Here is an 18,218-nt window from a genome sequence, read left to right as displayed (position 1 = left end):
GCTGGAGACCAGTGCTCCTATGACATAACTCAGGCAGGGATTGAAGCCCCAGGGTGGAGCCAAAACAGGGCTCCTGGACCTGAGGGCTGGGTGTGTGGGGAGGCCCCAGGTGAAGCTGACCAGGGCCATTAAAGCCTATGAGTGCCCTCAGGGCTCTGACCTTGAGACACAGTGGCCCTTATCACCACAGATAACCTTGGCTAGACACATATGTATTTCTGCTTTAGAGCATAAAAGAATGAATATAAAAGAGGTAGTATGAAAGAGACAGTGAAATGTGTGTGCAGATGTTAGTGTAACCAGTGTTTATCATTTTTTTAATAAAAAAATGCCTTTTACAATATGATCTTGCATGGAGCCTTCCTACATTTATTGCTATATCCATACTCCCTTCCTTCACTCCCCCAAATTGCACATAAACAACAATGCTTGAGTCACTTATTTGTCTGCTTTTACAGGTAATTTTTTCTTTGCTTTTTCTCTGTCTCTTTCCCCCTCTCTTACTCAGAAAGATCTCTGATTTTGCCACAGTTTCAGGGATAATATTATACAAAACAACTGCAGAAGTCTTGTACCTTATAAATACATCAAATTTCATAGGGTAACATTTTTTTCCTGCATAGAAGGCAAACTTCTACAAACCATTCTCTGAGGGGCAAGCCCTTTGGTTCGGGAGGAGAGCAGAGAAATCAGACTAAACAGAAAGGTAACTCATGGGCCTTTTTGGACCCCAGAACTCCCACACAAGGGCTGGTGAGGCTCTCCAGAATTTTACCTTCTCTTGTGGGTTATGGAACAGGCGGCTTTTGGCTTCCTGTTCTTCCTTTTCTGACATCTGGACTCTTGGCTAAAGAACAAATAAAATATTAAAAAGCACTGGGAGCATTCAGGCATAGTTAGAAGTGTTCTTCATAAAGCAGCATACAGCCTTGTTTCAGAAATACAATTGCTAGATACAATTTTCTGTATAACTTTTTTTCACTGAGGATTTATGTCTGTAGTGAATCAGACCACTCCTGCTATTCTGCTATTAGAGAAATGAGCCTGTAGGCAAAACATAGACCATGGTGAGCAAAGATAGCATGTTCAAACACAACACTTACGTGTACATTTACTTATAAATACGTTAAATTTTACTGCTGCAACAGTAGAAAAATTTATACAGGAGGGTTTTCGTTTGTTTGCTTTGCTATTATAGGCAGACAAATAGAAAAATTTAGAGTGACACTTAAGTTCTGCAACAGTCTGACTATGTTTGACTGGGACCTTGCTTTATACGTCAAGGTCCAGAGCTGTAATCATGGGAACGATGTGCCAGGCCCCAGCAGAATATCCTTAGGGGTGGAACAGCACCTCCTACGAACATTTGTTTCACCAAGTGCAAACATATTTGTTTTAAGAATAAAAACTTCAGTATCATTCCTTATTAATCTTAACAGCAAATAAACCCCTAGAGAAAACCATTGCATCCAAAGCTGTATCTGGGAGGAGAGATCCAATCACGGCATTTTTAATGGAGATTTTTCCATCTGTTCCTGAAATTGGAAATGTAATGTATTTTAAAGGGAAAACAAACATTTTTATAATCACAGGTTTCCATGGTCTTGGGGAGGAGGGAGAACACCCTTAGTGATACACTCAACATATTTATGGCAAAAGTGGAGTTAATTAACAGACACTCCCTTTTCCCTCGGCTTTCTGGAATTCCAAACCCTCATCAGAGACCTAATTATTTTGGGAGTCTTTCACTGTTCCCCTAATTGAAGTGTTTACTTCCTTCTTATGACAGTGCGTTGTAATTTTCTCTTCCTGATGTGGCCTGATGACTCTGTAGCCTGTTTTTGTTTTTAATCCTGTGTGCTGATGTGGTGCTAAAACTTGACTCAGCACATTGGTTGTGACTGCAGAACAACCAGATATGATGCAGACCTTCCCTCTAGGAAGATGTTAAGAATCTGCGCTCATAAAGATAATGTACATTTGCAGGTTGATTAAATCTAGTTAATTTTACTGGTCTCTGTGTTGTAAAGAGCCCCCCTCCACTGCACAGTGTAAAACTCATTTGCATTTTTTGTAGTTTTCCCAGTGATACTCTGCCAGCCATGTGCATGTTTCAAGCCTTTTAGCTATGGTCAGTGAGAGTAACTGCAACGATATTGTGAAGGGCCAAAAGAGGAGCTTAAATCCACCGTCTTAAACACAAGGCCTACCATACGCCAGCCCCTTGACCAATTGCTTTTTGATTTTTCTGAATTTGACAGATTTTTCTCTGCAGTGAGTAAACCAATAACAGGCTTTATCACAGAATTCTTCCTGTTGTTCCCTCCATAGCACGGTACTGCAGAGCACGTTTATGACAGTACTTAGCACATACTGCTTTCCTATTAAATTAAAAACAAAAACATTTTTTTCTGTTTAATAGTCTCCATTACAGTGCATTTATTCTGCATGCCACACCAAGCAGCAGTTTGCTTAAATTACACGAGGTGCATTTCACTGGTTACAATGCATGAAGTGCGCTTTTCCGGCTGTACTCCACGAAGGGCGCTTTTTATTTAACCCTTTGCAAGCCTTCCGCAGCAGCAGCTGCAGTACCACAAGCTTCTCACACCGACCGCACAGCTGGGACGGTGCCTTGGCCTAACTCCACGCCTGCGAGCCCTGCGCGACCGGGCCCTGGTCTGGCCCGGAGCGACGGGGAAAGTCCAGGCGCACCGCACCGCGCCCCTGGCGGCCCAGCCTGGCCGCGTTAGGCGGGGCCTGGCCGGGCACACCCCCGGCGGCGCGGCCGCTGACGCGCTCCGACGGCGACGGTCTCCGAGCCGGCAGCTGTGCGCGGCCCACGCGGGACGGTGGGGAGCATGGGACGGGCTGCTGGTGGTGGTGGGGATGGCGGTGGGGGGCCGGCGGTGCTGGACCCGGTGCGCAGCTTCGAGCGGTGGAAGAAGAAGTACACCCGGCGCACGAAGCGGCTGCGGCAGCAGCGCAAGGAGAGGGAGAGGCCCGAGTGGCAGGTGGAGAGGGAGGGCATCAGCCGCCTGGTGCAGCAATACCCGCAGGTACGGCACGGGCTGCAGGGCCGGGGGGCTTTGTCCCGACGGAGGGAAGGGATGCGAGGGGAGAGGGGGCTCCTGCGAGGAGGAGGAGGATGTGTAGGGGGAGGGAGCACCCCCGTGGCCAGGGAGAGGGAGCTTTGTGTGGCTGTTGGTGTTAGGGCAGCGTGTGACAGTGCTTTGTGCAGGCAGAAGGACTCCTCACCTCCATGAGGTGCCTCCATTCGTCCCTCCAGATGGAGGAAGAGAGGGTGTTAATGCAGTGCTGTGGGGTGGTCACGGGTAGTGAGTGGTCCAGGGCACAGTGAGGAGGAGGAGGAGACCGAAGCAGATGGTGGGGATGGTTGTGAAGAGTGGCACGTGGCCCTTCTGACCAGGCAGCATGGATGCATGGCTCTTGGAGATGGGACACATCTGTCTCCATAGAAGGTGCTGCACAGGCAAACATCACTTTTTCACGTTAGTTATCATCAGGTCAGGAAACATATAACTGAATATTTGTGCCAAGGCTGGTGGTGTTGGTATTGTCACCCTGATTCCCTTATGCTCCTCTGGGAGATGGCCATCTTTTAAGCCATGTAGCGGAAAATACTGTAATTATGGATAACGACTCAGGGCAGCAATACATGCCAAGCACACGTCCTGCCAACATTTGCTGAATTTGCAGCTGCCATCGGCGAGGAATGTGGCAATTGTACTTGGCTATGCAGCACTCAGCATTGCTGTTAGTAGAGACATTTTGGTGGATATTATTTGACTGAGCAGAAGATAATGAGGGTAGGTATGGTAGGAACATGTTTGTCACCATGCAGAGGTTGAGGTGGCTCCTTAGTTAAGATCCAGTTTCACATTGTCATTGGTTTTACTGTTTTGAAAGCAAACGGTATATTTCAAAAATGGTCAAACTGCTGTTCTGAATCACAGATTATTTCTTAGGGAAAAAATGAGCTTATTGCTTGTGCCCTGTGTTGTTTTCATGGTAAAAAGTAAAGATGGTACCTATATAAATGATCAATACATCTTGTGGATAAATTTTGAGTCTTGACTTGTTTCAGCAATATTTTTGTACTGACTGTAGAAGATTTAGGTGCTGAATAGTACTTGCACTGCTAGAAGCTTGTATTATTTCTGAGGGGGATGACCACTGTCAGGTATGTGCTCTTCGCTGAGGAACGAAAAACCTCCTGCATTCAGTCATGGTACCGCGGCACCTCGGCTTAGGCAGCTGGCTCTGCATGGTCTCCGGAAGGTGTGTGTGTGTTCAAGGGGGAAACTGGGTTCAAGCAGCTCAACACAGGCCAGGTACAGTTTGCAGACTCTGCCCAGGCCCCTGAGTGGTGGCCTTGCTGTTTATATACTTAGCTGCGGTATTTCTATGATTGCTTTTTTAATTTCTGTATATTCAAACAGGAGTTGATATGTGTAGTGTGAAGTTAACTTTGCGTATCTTCAGGCCCTAATTGTTTCTACATAAGACAATAGTTTGCTTTTACTTGGTAATGTCATACACAAATTAGGCTTCTGCATTACTTTTAGGGTACTATGGCAATATTTAGCTATTCTTTCTTCTCAACCTCTTGTTTTGGAGGTGCATCACTGGTCATGTAATACTCCAAGCAGCCAACTGCCATCAGTCTCATAAAGTAGCTTAGTTCAGTTGATAGTTTTTCCCCCTTTCCTCTTTTTTTCTCTAATGTAATAGATTGATATATGCAGAAGCCTAAGTAGTACGGTGCTCTTGTGTGCTGAAATTATATGCATACAGTGTGGGAGTCTTAAGAGGCAAGAACAGGATGACCAGAATCCTCAATTGGAGGAGATGCTGCCTTTTGGAGTGGATTACAGCCTCTTCATCATTGAGACGGAATGGCAAAGTGTGACCTCCATTCATCTGTCATTTGCTTGTAGTTAAGCTTAATTATTTGAGAAAGATGGTAATGAAAAAATGTAATTGTTTAGAAGGAGGTAGCAAGCAATGCTTGAATTAAAAGATTTCTCTTGAGCCTCAGAGATGAAGTGGCTGAAGTCTTTCGATAACTGATCTGCTCTGGGAAGCTGACATCTCTTTTTCTTGATGCTGCCTTTGCCTCTTTGTTTCTCTACGTACATACAATGTCTGTTCCCCACATACAGTTTGCTACATTTAAGTTGTATGCATGTGTTAAATCCCCTTGTGTCCCTGTCTATTACATTACTTCTTAGGGGGGAAAAAATGCTTTGCTATGTCATACCACTGTACTTTACAGGAATGCGTCCATGGCAGGTAGCAGGGTATGGCTGTGCTGCTCACAGACATACGTAGGCAGAAGAAAGGTTTGAAAGGAACACACACAAACAGTCAGTCAATGAAACTGTGTTCTTCTAACAGTTTCCACCCCTCAATTCCATAGTGAGGTCAGTGTTCCTTTCTCACTCACATAAATTTTATTATTTTTTATTTTATTTTATTTTTTTTTTACAGTAGGCTGTTCAGCTACTCCTAAACTTAAATATTTTTGTATAATATTTAAATGCTGTCACTTCCCCCTGAAACACATTTTATACATTTGGTACTTGTGTTTAATTTCTAGTCATTTTACATAGATTTCTTTATAATGGCCTTGTAGACACGTCTGTCAATTAATTCCACAAATATTTGAGTTAATTTGCCGTACACATGGTTATGTGAGCACATATGGATGCCAGGCTCTGTGACCGGTGTGCGTATCTGCCTGTGCATCTACTTCTGGGACATGGGTAGTCATTCTCTGTCACCCTCTGGAGCTGGGAGGAGCAGAGGCAAGGAGTGGGTGGTGGGAGGTTGTCTTGGGGTGTGTTTGTAGAGGTTGCTGTCCTCAACTCCTCTGGGTCTATGCTGTTCTCTAGCTCCAGGAGTCTCCTCTTGGTGAACATATGGTGGGTGACTGCTTTGCTTCCTATCTTCAGACCTTCATGTCTCCTTTTCTGGTCCCTGACAAGGTTTTTCAATTGGTCTTCTTCATCTCTTCCTTATTTCCCTGAATCTGGTTACAGCAAGAGTGGGGATTGAAGAAGGGCAATGTGCTTGGATCTTCAGGGGTCTCCAGTGAGTTCTGCAGGAGACAGATCCCAGGGTAGGGACTGCAGAATTAGAAGGCTCTTCAGGAAGCCCCTCTTTCTTCAGAGAGCACTGGCTGAGGTTCCTCGCACATCAGCTATGGGTGGTTAGGTCTTACCATGCTTTAAGATGCTCTTGGATGGGGCATGGAATAGGGGCAGCAGTGCTGCTGGACACAAGAATATTCACCTTGCCCTAGAGTATGTTGTCTGTAGCTCTTGGTTTGAGAACCACTTTGATGGATATTACAAGACAAAATTAAACAAAACTAAAGAGATAACCAAGATACTTTGTTACTGGATTTTTTTTTTCTGTCATCTGTTGTCACCTGATGGAAAACGTCTGGCAGCATAGACAGAAAATGTGAAAATTTCAAATCTTGGGACCATTATCTGTATTATGTGTTTGTAGGCGATCTGTTGTTGGTTGAACCAGTGAACTTGTTGCCTAACTGTATAAAGCTGTTGATGAATGTTATCTTCTCCGTTCAGTTGTGCCAATGAAAAGCCTTAACAGCCTAGTCAAGGTGCTGGGAAGATGCTTGGGTGAACTCTTTCTAGTCTGCTTTATGTCACATTAGTCAGGTTAGATCAGGCTACCATCCGAGGTATTTGAAATGAGCTGGAGCTTCTCACCTGGGACAGATTAGAGGGAGCTCATGTGGACAGATTTCCAGCAGATTAAAGGAGGTAATAACTTCTGATAGGGAAATAAATGAAGTAGCTGAAGCTGGTGTTGTTTTCTACCAGCGCATGCAGTTATGGAAATGAAGCTCTATCAGCAGATATACCTCTTTGGCATCGATCCCTTTTACTCCTGCCATCCTGACTTTATTTGAAAATAAGCCAGTATCTTTGGAGTTTTAGGGTACTTCAACTGATGATTCTTTGTAGGGCAGAGAAGTAACATGGGAAGCTTTGGTGATGTGGCCTTTCCTTACATTCTTGTGCTCGCTCGTTTAGTATTTTTCTCACTTTTTCTCCTTCTTGGAAGTCTTGAAAGAGCTTGACTTATGCATGCTATGACTTTTAAATTGACTTTTCGAAGTTTAAGGTAGAAAAGCAAAATAGTATTAGTCTCTGCTGTGATTAATACACCTGTTCTTTTTAACTCTACATGACACAGTAATAAGTTGTCCACTGAAATACTTCAAGCAGTTCTAATTATTTAAACAGTTTCACGTTGTTGTGGTAGTCTGTTCTGTGTCAAAACCTATTAAATTTATCCCTTTATTTGCACGTAGTGGACTGCTTTAATTCTTCTTAGTGAAATAGTAAAATAATGTTAGTAAAACAGTCTTTCCTCCTTTAGGCGTACTGCTTTCCAATGTGAACAGTCTCTTGGTTGAAATTAAAGTGAACCTCTGTACGTCAGGGAGTTGTTATCCTTTAGCATGCAAAGTAACAAGACTGGGAATTAGCACAATATGCAATACTGCATGCCATGCAATATCTGCACAATTATCAACTGAATTTGGGAAATATTGATTCGAAATCCAATTTGTGACAGTCAGACTTTTTAAAATAGTGATTTCAGACAGGAGTTCTTTCCCTGTCCCAGAAATGTACTAGCTTAAAGTCTGTGCTTCTCGGAGCACAAGTTAAATAATTCACCTTGAAGATTTCTGAGTAATGTTTGGTAAAGGTTTAATTGCTCTGCTAGGACGCAGTGAAAGTTTGAAATCTGTCTTGCAAGAGCTTTGTCTTGGAACATGTCAAAAAGGGGTTTTAATAAAGGTGTTACTCCCTTTTATCTCAAGACTAAGTTCGTACATTAAATTACTTCCTTGTTGCTACTGAAGAGTTCTCAGCTGAAGAGAGCAGTGTTGTGATCGGGATGCTTTAAACAGGCATAGATCCTCAGAGAAAGTACAGTTCACAGTTTTCTGTAATAGGCAGGGCTGGCAGAAAGTTTGGTATTTCAAGCCTGATTTGACAGCTCAGAAACTCTTCATTTGAGGCTTTCTCGAGAAGTGCTATCACAAGTTGTCTTAAATGTCTGAGGACCATGTTGGTTGGCTCCTTTGTTGGGAGGTTTCTGCTCCGCAGCCCGTTAGAGGTACCGGTGCCCATTAGGAATGCACGAGCTGAGGGAGCTCCGAGGTTGCCATCTGGAAATCTCACTCTGTGGCTGCTAGTCAGTATGCATTCAGAGCTGTCATCTACCTTTCTGTTAGTCTGCTCAGGCTTTATAGATACAGTAGCCTCTTTATTTTGTACTTTCGGTTGTTCTTTTCTCTTCTCTCTCTGACTTCTGTGCTGTCTTACTGCTATTGATTGTTAACTTTGCTAGGAGAAGCTGTTGGCATCTTTTGATGATACGGTATTGACTAGAGAAGACTTGAAAGTACTACATTTTTCTTAAGATCTCTACTTGACATCTCAACGTTTTTGTAAATTGTTCAGCCAACTTGTGGAATCAAACGCATACTCTTGGTGTGTGTGTGTATAAAGTTAACACCTCACAATGCGCTCGAGAGGTGGATGTGTAAGAGAAGTAAATTAGTAGGTGTCAGGACACTGAGCTACTTCTTTAGTATGTTTTGTACCCTGCAGGACAGCCAAAGAAAATCAAGTACACCAAGTATTAGAGGTTGCTGAACCTGGTGAGCTTCAGGACCCAGGGGTTTCCTCCTGTCCCGGTCAGGCAGGTGTAAGGCTGCTGCAGGGCTGGGTCCTGAGGTGCAGCCTGCAGTGAGCGTGAGTATATTCCTGGGGCTGAGTGTGTGCACACGTGGTCAGCCACAGATGAACACAGAGGGCAGTGCTTCTGCCAGCACCCTTGTAAGAGACACATGAATACACTCTGTACCTGCACACACCTGAACAACATGGAGGGCAGGTAATGTTCCACTCCTGCTGGTCAGGATTAACATTTATTTGTGAAATATATGCGCACACATAGAAAATAGGCAGTATCTGGCATCAGCTGCTCAGTCTGTCCAAGAGCTGGCCTTAGCCCCTGTTTTTCCCTGGTGCTGGCACCTGGACCCTCAGGCCTCTGAAGTTTGTGGTCCTGCTCCAGCTGTGGCACTCGACTCTCTTGCTGCTGCTGGCTGCTCTGGCTTGATGTCTGCTGGTGGTCTCAGGTGTGGGCTCAGAACAGAGCATGTACCCATACAGGGAATGGTTAGAAGGAAAGTAAGAGTAATTATTGGTAAATAATAATTATTACATAGCGATATGTAGTAAGACCCTAGGAGAGGCTGTGGTAATCAGGTGCAGGGCTCAGTCAGACGAGCATACTGACCAGCCCCGTTTATCTCCAGTTCCCTCTATTTCCTCACACTTGTTCTTCCCCAGTCCATCTTGATCCCTCCCTTTCTTTGTCTTTGATCCTTCTCCTAAACATCCTGTAATGCCATTGACATTCCTACAGTGGACTTGAAAACACGTCATAAGAGGTTGTACAAAGTCCCCATTTTTACCAAAATCTTAATGCTAGTGCTGTAGAGTCAAAATGGAAAAATGTGGAGTGGGGATGTGTCTGTTACCTAGAGCAGGACGTTGCGCCTCTCCTTGTTGACCTTCATGGATTCCTGTCAGCCCAATTCTCCAGCCTGCCCAGGTCCCTCCGGATGGCAGCACGCCCCTCGGGTGTGCCAGGCATTCCTCCCAGCTTTGTCTCATCTGCAAACCTGCTGAGGGTGTGCTCTGTCCCCTCGGCCAGATCATCAATGAAGATTTTAAACAGGACTGGACCTGGTATTGCCTCCTGAGGTGCTCTACTAGTTAATGGCCTCCAAGTAGGCTTTGCGCTTGGCCGTTCAGCCAGTTTTCAGTCCGCTGCACTGACTGTTCATCCAGCTCATATTGCAGCTTCTCTGTGAGAAGACAGTATTGAAAGTCTTCCTGAAGTCTGGGTAGGCAATATCCACTGCTCTCCCCTCATCTACCAGGCCAATCATTTCACACATAAGGTTATCGTGACTTCCTGTTTCTGAATCCATGTTTGGAGCACCGGATACGCAGCAGCAGTATAGAGATGAAAAACTTTGTAAACCCATCATTATAGCATCATTCACAACAGATTTAAGCCTTTTTTAATAAGAAAACTTCTCCGTTTGGCCTAGAGTTGTGTGTTTTTTCCACCTAAATTAAATTAGTCATTTGTATATACAGTTAGAAAGTTGAGCTTTAAAGAACTTAAATAAGGATCGTACTAAAATAAAATTAATATAATAGTGTAAACATTTTTATGAACAGTGTGAAAAAATGTTCTTAAAATCACTAAGGGTTTTTTGTGATGCAAGTGTACAAGCTGGTTGAGCTAAAGGGAGAAACATAATAGTAAATATGAATCCCTTTTGCTTTAGGTTTGTCTTGCTTGCAGTTTAGACAGAGATGACTTCTGAATAAGAGTTATATGGGGGGGACAGGAGGGCAGTGGTGGGTGCTGTCTTGGTGCCATCAGCTGTGAGTGGTACTGTACTGTTGGCCAGGCACAGACCAGGCTGGAGACATTTACCTGGGATGTCTGATCTCATACAGCAGCTGGAAGAGACTTCATCTTCTCTTTTGCAGAGATATGGGAGCTCCTGGAGTTCCTTTTTATGGCATGTGACTGTCATTACTCCATTTGCTGTAGCCTGCAAAAACAAATTGCTCCTCTGGATTTTTCCTAGGAAAATTAACAGCGACTTAAAGGTTATTTAATTTCTTTATTACGTTTGATTTTAGCACTGATTAAACTTAATTTGTTTCAGATAAATGCAAATGAAATTGAAAGATTTTCAGATTTTCCGTTGTCAAAGAAAACTCTAAAAGGTGAGTATAAATAAAGTTTAATTTGGAAAGTAATTACATTAGAAATAAATGTATTATTTATTTGCATATAAATAATCTTTTGTCTTAAACTAAGTTTTACGTGAGTGTTGCTATGTGCAGTGTTTTCTAAATGGAAAAATACAGCTCTGGGCAAAGAAAAATAAATATATATATATTTTTTCCCTTTCCACACCCCGAATACTAGGACTGCAGGAAGCTCAGTACCGCATGGTAACTGAGATACAGAGGCAAACCATAGGTTTGGCTTTACAAGGTAAAGACGTACTTGGAGCTGCAAAGACTGGATCAGGCAAAACCTTGGCTTTTATTGTCCCGGTAAGTAATCTACATCGTTTGCCCTTAAGCCTGGGAAGTTACCTGGGAAGTAGGGGATGTTAAGCAGTTTAGGTTAATAGATCCTTGGAGAAAGGGTGTAATTCAAGTGGTCTAGTTGTTCCTAGAAAGCCAAGACAATCTCATTTAAGTAAGCTGCTTGAAGTTCTGGAAGAAGTATATTATTGTCCCTTGGAGTATTCTGGTGCTTAGAAATCTCATTTTGATCCTTACATCAGTAGGCCCTCTGTGATTTAGGAAGTGCTTTGTTTTTCTCTCAGGAATGTGTTTTTTTCCTGTGCAAATCTAGTTGTCTGATTCTTTTAAAATTTGCAAGCTAAATCTATGGAATAGAAACCATAGAAATTTCAGCATTCTTCTTTGTTAGATGTGTGATTTTAAAATTAAAAGAATGAAATAATGTGAACATTTGGACCTTTTATAGCAAATCAAAGCCTAGAGGTAATAGGCTTCCTTTTCTTGGTTGTCTATTTTGAACACCTTAGAAATCGCTTCCAGGTTCAAGCAGGAAAACAGGATGAAAACTCCCGTTGTGAATAATACGTTTGACTATTTTCCTCTAAACATTATGCTCAACATTAGATTGCTTTAGATTGAAAATATAATTGAGAATCTTGTTTGTTTAAAGTGCACATATAAATGGATACAAAACCCATCATGTTATGATTGGATAAAGGGAAAAAGAAATGTGGTTTTGATTATGAGGTTGTTTTTTTTTTTTTGGTTTAAACATTACTTGTGTTTTTGCAAACATAAATTACTTTGGAGCCTGTTCTGTCAGTAACTGTGGTAACACTCATATGTGTTTTGAATACCCACTCTAGTTGAGAAGACTTATGCTTTATGCTGATTATTTTTAGTAAAGAATAGGAAAAAATGTAGGTGGTAGGTGTCTTCAAAAGATAGTCTTGTGGATTTGAGAAACAAAACAGAAGTGAGATTGCAGAATTAGTTGACCTAGGAGCAGAAGTGTTTGTTTTTTTTTTTTGTTTTTTTTTTACAAACCTTATTTTAAAAAAGTTTTAGGGAAAACAAGTGATAAGGGAGGAGCTGGGCAGATGAAGAGTGAAATATTAAGGGCTGTTTAGTACCTTCATAAATTTTTTTCCAAAAACGTCTCAATTATTTATACCCATGAGGTCTTTGTATTAATATTAGCTAAGGCTGTATTTCTGCAGTATAAATTCATGAGAGGAGGAGTAATCCTGGACTGAGATTTATGATAACGTTAGGTGGAATGCTCCTATATAGCATGTGTGTATGGTACTCCTGCGGGTCTAAAATCAAAGCCGCGCTAATTGACTTTTTTCTAGTTGGTCAATCTGTTTCTGGTTCCCTTAAAACCGGGGAAATTTCTTGTCTGTTTGTACGTCTGATTTCCATTTTTGTATAAATTACTAAGGCTTAATTTCCAGAATCAAACAGAGGAAGATTAATTGTCCAGTAAAATGTTTATGGTTTACTACCCATTACTGCTTGTTGTAGATCGGTACTGGGGAACTTTGCTTCAACAAGTATCAGTAACATCAGCTAGAATTCATATGTAATCAAACCGTATGAAATGTGTACTCGTGTTTCGATATTATTTGAATTAGTATTACGTCATCTTTTCTATGACACTTTTTATGTATTTTCCTTTGAAGATTTATATAATGAGAATATGGTGACTCTTTTTTCAGGCTTTGGAACTTCTATATCGCCTTCAGTGGACATCAGCGGATGGATTGGGAGTTTTGATAATATCGCCTACCCGGGAACTGGCATTTCAAACTTTTAAGGTTCTGCGTAAAGTGGGAAAGAATCACGACTTCTCAGCTGGCCTAATCATTGGAGGAAAGGTGTGTCCTCTGCTGGAGCCTGCCGTATGGGAGCATGGATGAGTGCTGTAATAAGTGCTAGTTTAGGAAGGAAACCCTGAAAAGAGAAAGTCAGAGAAGATACTAGTTAATGGGAACCCGTCAGCAACCCACTCGTTAGCCTGTCTGTGTACTCTGTGTCTTTTAAAGCTTTTGCATATTTACCATCTTACCAGGTGATGTGACTGGATGGAACTTCCTACCAACCCTTCCTGTCCTGTTAAACTAGATTGCTCTGATATATATATTTGCTTAAGCCACAAGTGTGAGCATGTTGATAAGATGTGGTATATGTGTAGAAAGAGGACAGGCTTGATTCTTTCAAAAAGATATCAATAGGTTAAGGAGGGCTGAGATCTCTAGCACTGAGCTTCTGGTGTGAACAGCTAGAGCTCAGCTGGTTTAACCTATTTCAGGATCTGAAAGAAGAGTCTGAGAGAATCCACCACATAAATATGCTGATTTGTACTCCAGGACGGCTTCTACAGCACATGGATGAAACTTCGTATTTCTACGCATCTGATCTGCAAATGTTGAGTAAGTTTTTAAGTACTCGAAAGTACTTAGAAATATTTTTAGTAGATCATAACTGTGGAGCACTTCCTTTGTTAAAAAGTTTGACTATCCTAGTATGTAGATGAAAGGGCGTTTAAGTTTGCATATGTACAAATTAAAATAGAAAACAACAAAACCCCTTTCTTGTGTCTACTTTCTCTCAAAACAATTACTGAGTGTGCCTTCTTTAAGATGATAAAGACAAGTAGGCAAGTTAAGTAAGGAAATAAAACCCGCATGTGGTATGCCATATTATCCTTTAGGTATGTGTTAGCTAAAAGTTGGCCTTTTCTGCCTATAGCTCTCTTGTTTTTCCTGATATGATAATTAATTGTATGGAATATTCATTACAGTGTATGTATTTCATGCCCGTTGTAGAAGACATTTCTTTTTGAATTTTAAGCCAGATTACTTCTCCCTTCATTGCTTCTTTTTATCCTCACAACCTGAATACAAATCTCAGTTTAATGGAAGGGTTTGCCTTCCTCTAAGAACTGTGCATAATTTTTAGCGTAGCTTGAGGAACTTAGAAGCAATTAACAGGCTAATGAAACTGATAAAGTGCAAAATTAAGCTCTGTATACTGAGTACAATTCATGGCAGTTAGACAAGAATTGCATTAAATACATGCCCTTTTCTTAAGGTTTTGTCTGTGTGCTACTCTGTTCATTCCCTATGTTTGAATGGCAAATTGAGCTTACGCACTGGAGAGTCTGTTTTGCTCTGTCAAGAGCAGTACAGCACTGTTTTATATTCCGTGCTTTTGTTTCTGCCATAGGACAGGGAGTTTGTAATTTTAATTCTGTCTGCAAACTGCTGAACAGATTACTTGAAATGCAGATCTTCCAATGGTTCAGCACGTGAAATGGAGGGCTAGAGTGTATAAATATTGTTTCAGGATCTGAAAGAAGAGTCTGAGAGAATCCATATAGGAAATGCTACGACTTTATTGCAGTTCTTAACAACATTTTTGGAATACAAGTATATATAAACCAAATGCTGTCATATATGGTAATTAATCTCTGCAGTGTAAGTAGGCATGGATTTAAAGTCTTAACAGAGTAAAGCTAAAACTAGTTTTTCTCAAATCTTTTTCAATTCAGTTCTTGATGAAGCTGACAGAATTCTAGATATGGGGTTTGCTGATACAATGAATGCAATCATAGAAAATCTGCCTAAGAAACGCCAGACCTTGCTTTTTTCTGCAACACAAACAAAATCAGTGAAGGATCTTGCGCGGCTGAGTCTGAAAGATCCAGAATATGTTTGGGTTCATGAGAAAGCCAAATTCAGGTATGTTGGGATATTTTGTGGGGGGAAATGGGGGAGGAGGAGGAGGAGCAGGGGGTGGTTAAACAGATGGTGATCATACTTAACTGCTTATCTGTCAGTTTCTTGAATCAGAAATCATGTGGCTTTTTCCTTCTGTCATTGTCGGATCCTGTTCTGTGCTATCCTGAAAACAAGGAATTTCTAGGGAAGATGGTACTAGTTCTGATTGTTTCATTACAGGAGACTGAACCAGTACTTTGCTTGTGGTACCTCAGGCAGTTTCTCTGACTGGAAGTTTTTTTTCCTTGGGAATAAGCTCCAGAGTGGGCTACAGCCTGTATGGAGCAGTGTCCTGGCCATGGCAGGAGTCACTTCTGAATTGCTACTTTTTGTTTTTTGGCTTCCTTTCCTTCTGTGTGCGCATACTTACTGTGCAGGACCAGCAGATTTATTCCACAAATACAGTTCATCCATGTGTTGTTGATGAATCTGGCATTCCAAGAAAATGCTACTCTTCTGGGATTGTGCAGAATGACAGTCTTGTTTGTGTGTGCGATATTGGGTGTGCAAAAGAAAGCATTTGGCATTCGTCTGTGTTGCAGCAAGACTTGTGGCTTCCAGATATGCTGGGCTTATTGTGCACGTTCAGGATTCCAGCCCTGTGCACACAAAGTAAATTTGTCCTGCTGTGTAGTTTGGATCAGAATGGGAGACCCATCCCAGACATGATGAATGTGTCACTAAATGATAAAACATGCATGTTGGTTTCTGGCACGTAGGTTTTGAAAGGAAAAAAAAAGTGAAGAATGAAATTTAAAATTTTACATTTCTGGAGACTGTCAGATATCTCAGTGCCAAATGGCTTATAAACACGCATGACTTTTTTCTCCTGTTTTATGGAGTATGTAAATATTTCCATATGTAAGATGAAGGTGGAGAAAGGTGAAGCACACTGATAAAAATGGCTCACCCAAGAACAAATGAGAAATCATCTGCAAAACAAACAGCAGAATGAGGTTGAATCCTGAGGTAGTGTTTTAACTATTTGGCTAGATTCTGCTGTAAATGTCTTTGAAAGTACTATTCTTTTTTAAATTGGTGTCCTAATTAAATATGACTCCTAGAAAAAAAAAAAGTGAATATTTCATCAGAAGAGGGTGTATGAGCTTAATATGTGGGCTTCAGTTTGAGGACTGTTTCACAAATCTTTTTTTTTTGAAGCCTATTTTAAAGTACTTTTGAGTTTGGGGAAGTAGAGTTAGGTAATAAATTGAATAAAAAAAAAGGAACATTTTCATTTGTTTTAGAATTTACATCCTTAGTATACAGTATACTGTTGTGTTATGGAAACAGTTTCCTCTGAAAGACTTACAAGACAAAAAGTACCGTGGCATAATTCAAACTGAATAGCAGAATAAAATCTGGAGCAGTGTCTTGTAATTTCATCCTCCTAAGTGGCACCTCTAATAAAATAAAATGATTTTAAATACCCTTGGTCTGTCTTGGGTGAAGCAGAGGGACTGTGAGATGAGCATTTAGATGTATTTCAAGGACAATAATGCCAAATAATGGTTTTTAAATTTTATTTTATGTTTTTTAATTTTACAAATAATGGCAAGGTGAGTTAAGATGACAATTGAGAGCTTTACAAAGTCACTTTGCATGTCAGGGTGTAATCAGTGAAAATACATCAATGCTTTTTTTGTGTGCATGATTAGACTGTGCTTTGACATTGCCTTAAGCACAAATGATGCTTTAATAGCACTGATAGACAAAAATTGCATTTTAAGTCAAGGCAATTTGAATGTCGCTGCTTAGACATGGAAAGAGTTAGGCTTACTGCTAGTAAAAGAGTCTAAGGTAAATGAAATGAAGTCATGTCAAAAGTCGCCCCTGACGTTTAGTAAGGAAATTGATTCATCTTTCAACAGTATGTTTCTAGTGGAGCTGCAAGACTTGTACCTCGAAGTGGGAGAACTTTCTCAACTGACTCTTTTTCCCCCCTTTTTATGGACATTTGGCACTCAAGTAAAAAGAATCGACAGGGAGCTCTGGAGATATTATATACCCATATTTTCTCTTTTCCCTTCCTTTTTTTTTTTTTGGTCATTTTTAAGTCATGGGAACTATGGTACCTAATTCTTTCTTTCTTTCTTTTCTTTTTCTTTTCCTTTTTTATATTATAAGTACCCCAGCAACTCTGGATCAGAACTATGTTGTTTGTGAGCTTCAACAAAAAGTAAACATGTTATACTCTTTCCTGAGAAGTCACTTGAAAAAGAAGACCATTGTGTTTTTTGCAAGCTGTAAAGAGGTATGTCTATCCCTTTTTTTTTTTTCCTCCCTTTGTAGCACGTTAAAACTGTACGAAAACTAAGACATTCATGTTGGTGTGAAGGCACCAGAGATGACATTCTGGGCTAGTTTGCAACAGGAAATTGTGGAGGAGCTAAACATTGCCTACACTTACACGTGTGTCATGCAGGCAGGGCCTGGCTGTCAGCAAGCTCAGAGCAGGAAGGTCATGGAGACCTCAGGGTATTTAGTGACTTCTGTGCTCATCTGTTTTTTTTTTAAAAAAAGAACCAATCTTCCCCTAAAAGTTGCCTCACTAAGGGCTATCGATTGCAGTTTTGCTGGGTGAGGCAGTTCAATGGGTTAAAGAATGTTTAATAGATGTACCTGCTTTCTTTAAAAGCTTTAAAAAATGGCTATATAAGACATTATATCTGTAAAATAGTGCAGGGAAGGATTTTTCTTATGTTTATAAAGGAAGTAATCCTTCAGTTATCTACTGGCCTAGTACTATTCTGTTTAAGTTCTGTGTTTGGATGGCATAAGTATTTATTCTTATAACTTCTGCATGTATCAAATATTTTACTGTGTATATTCAACATACAATTATGTGGTAAATATTACAGTTCATTCACTTATGCACAAGGTTACAGCATTTTTGTTCTGCAGTTGGCTACTGAGGACAGTGAGGTTACTGAGGACAGTGAGGTTGTGGGCTTATTTGGACACAAGTCCTCTGAGCTGCAGCTGTTACTGCAATATACATAGTTTCTGTAACTTCTTAAAAATTATTAGATATATACTATAAGCTATGTCATGGTACTGTGTATGATAGTAAACAGATTGTATAGAAGAAGCTGTTGAAGCTTGAAATGGACTGTGTAGACTGCTTTGAGTGCAAGCATAAGACATTGTACTCCTCCAGTGTTGTCTAACAGCAATGCTTCTGATGGACTTTTGATACTTCGGTTCATTGTGTACAGCTTTACTA

General features: G+C 41.0%; 1 protein-coding gene across 1 annotated transcript in view; it reads left to right on the top strand.

The window, feature by feature from the left end:
* The first annotated feature begins 2,708 nt into the window (after positions 1-2,708).
* DDX10 (DEAD-box helicase 10) overlaps positions 2,709-18,218 on the top strand; it is a 192,249-nt gene continuing 176,739 nt past the window's right edge. The window contains exons 1-7 of the mRNA XM_083810823.1: positions 2,709-3,059; positions 10,835-10,895; positions 11,101-11,231; positions 12,929-13,087; positions 13,522-13,642; positions 14,764-14,953; positions 17,120-17,246. Coding sequence (XP_083666949.1) covers positions 2,862-3,059; positions 10,835-10,895; positions 11,101-11,231; positions 12,929-13,087; positions 13,522-13,642; positions 14,764-14,953; positions 17,120-17,246 — 987 coding nt within the window. The 5' untranslated portion in view covers positions 2,709-2,861. The remainder of the gene's footprint in view (positions 3,060-10,834; positions 10,896-11,100; positions 11,232-12,928; positions 13,088-13,521; positions 13,643-14,763; positions 14,954-17,119; positions 17,247-18,218) is intronic.

The sequence above is a fragment of the Anser anser genome (assembly GCF_964211835.1).
Source record: "Anser anser genome assembly, chromosome: 1".
NCBI lineage: Eukaryota > Metazoa > Chordata > Aves > Anseriformes > Anatidae > Anser > Anser anser.
Note: the sequence above shows the minus strand (reverse complement) of the source record. Positions and strands in the feature narration are given on the sequence as shown.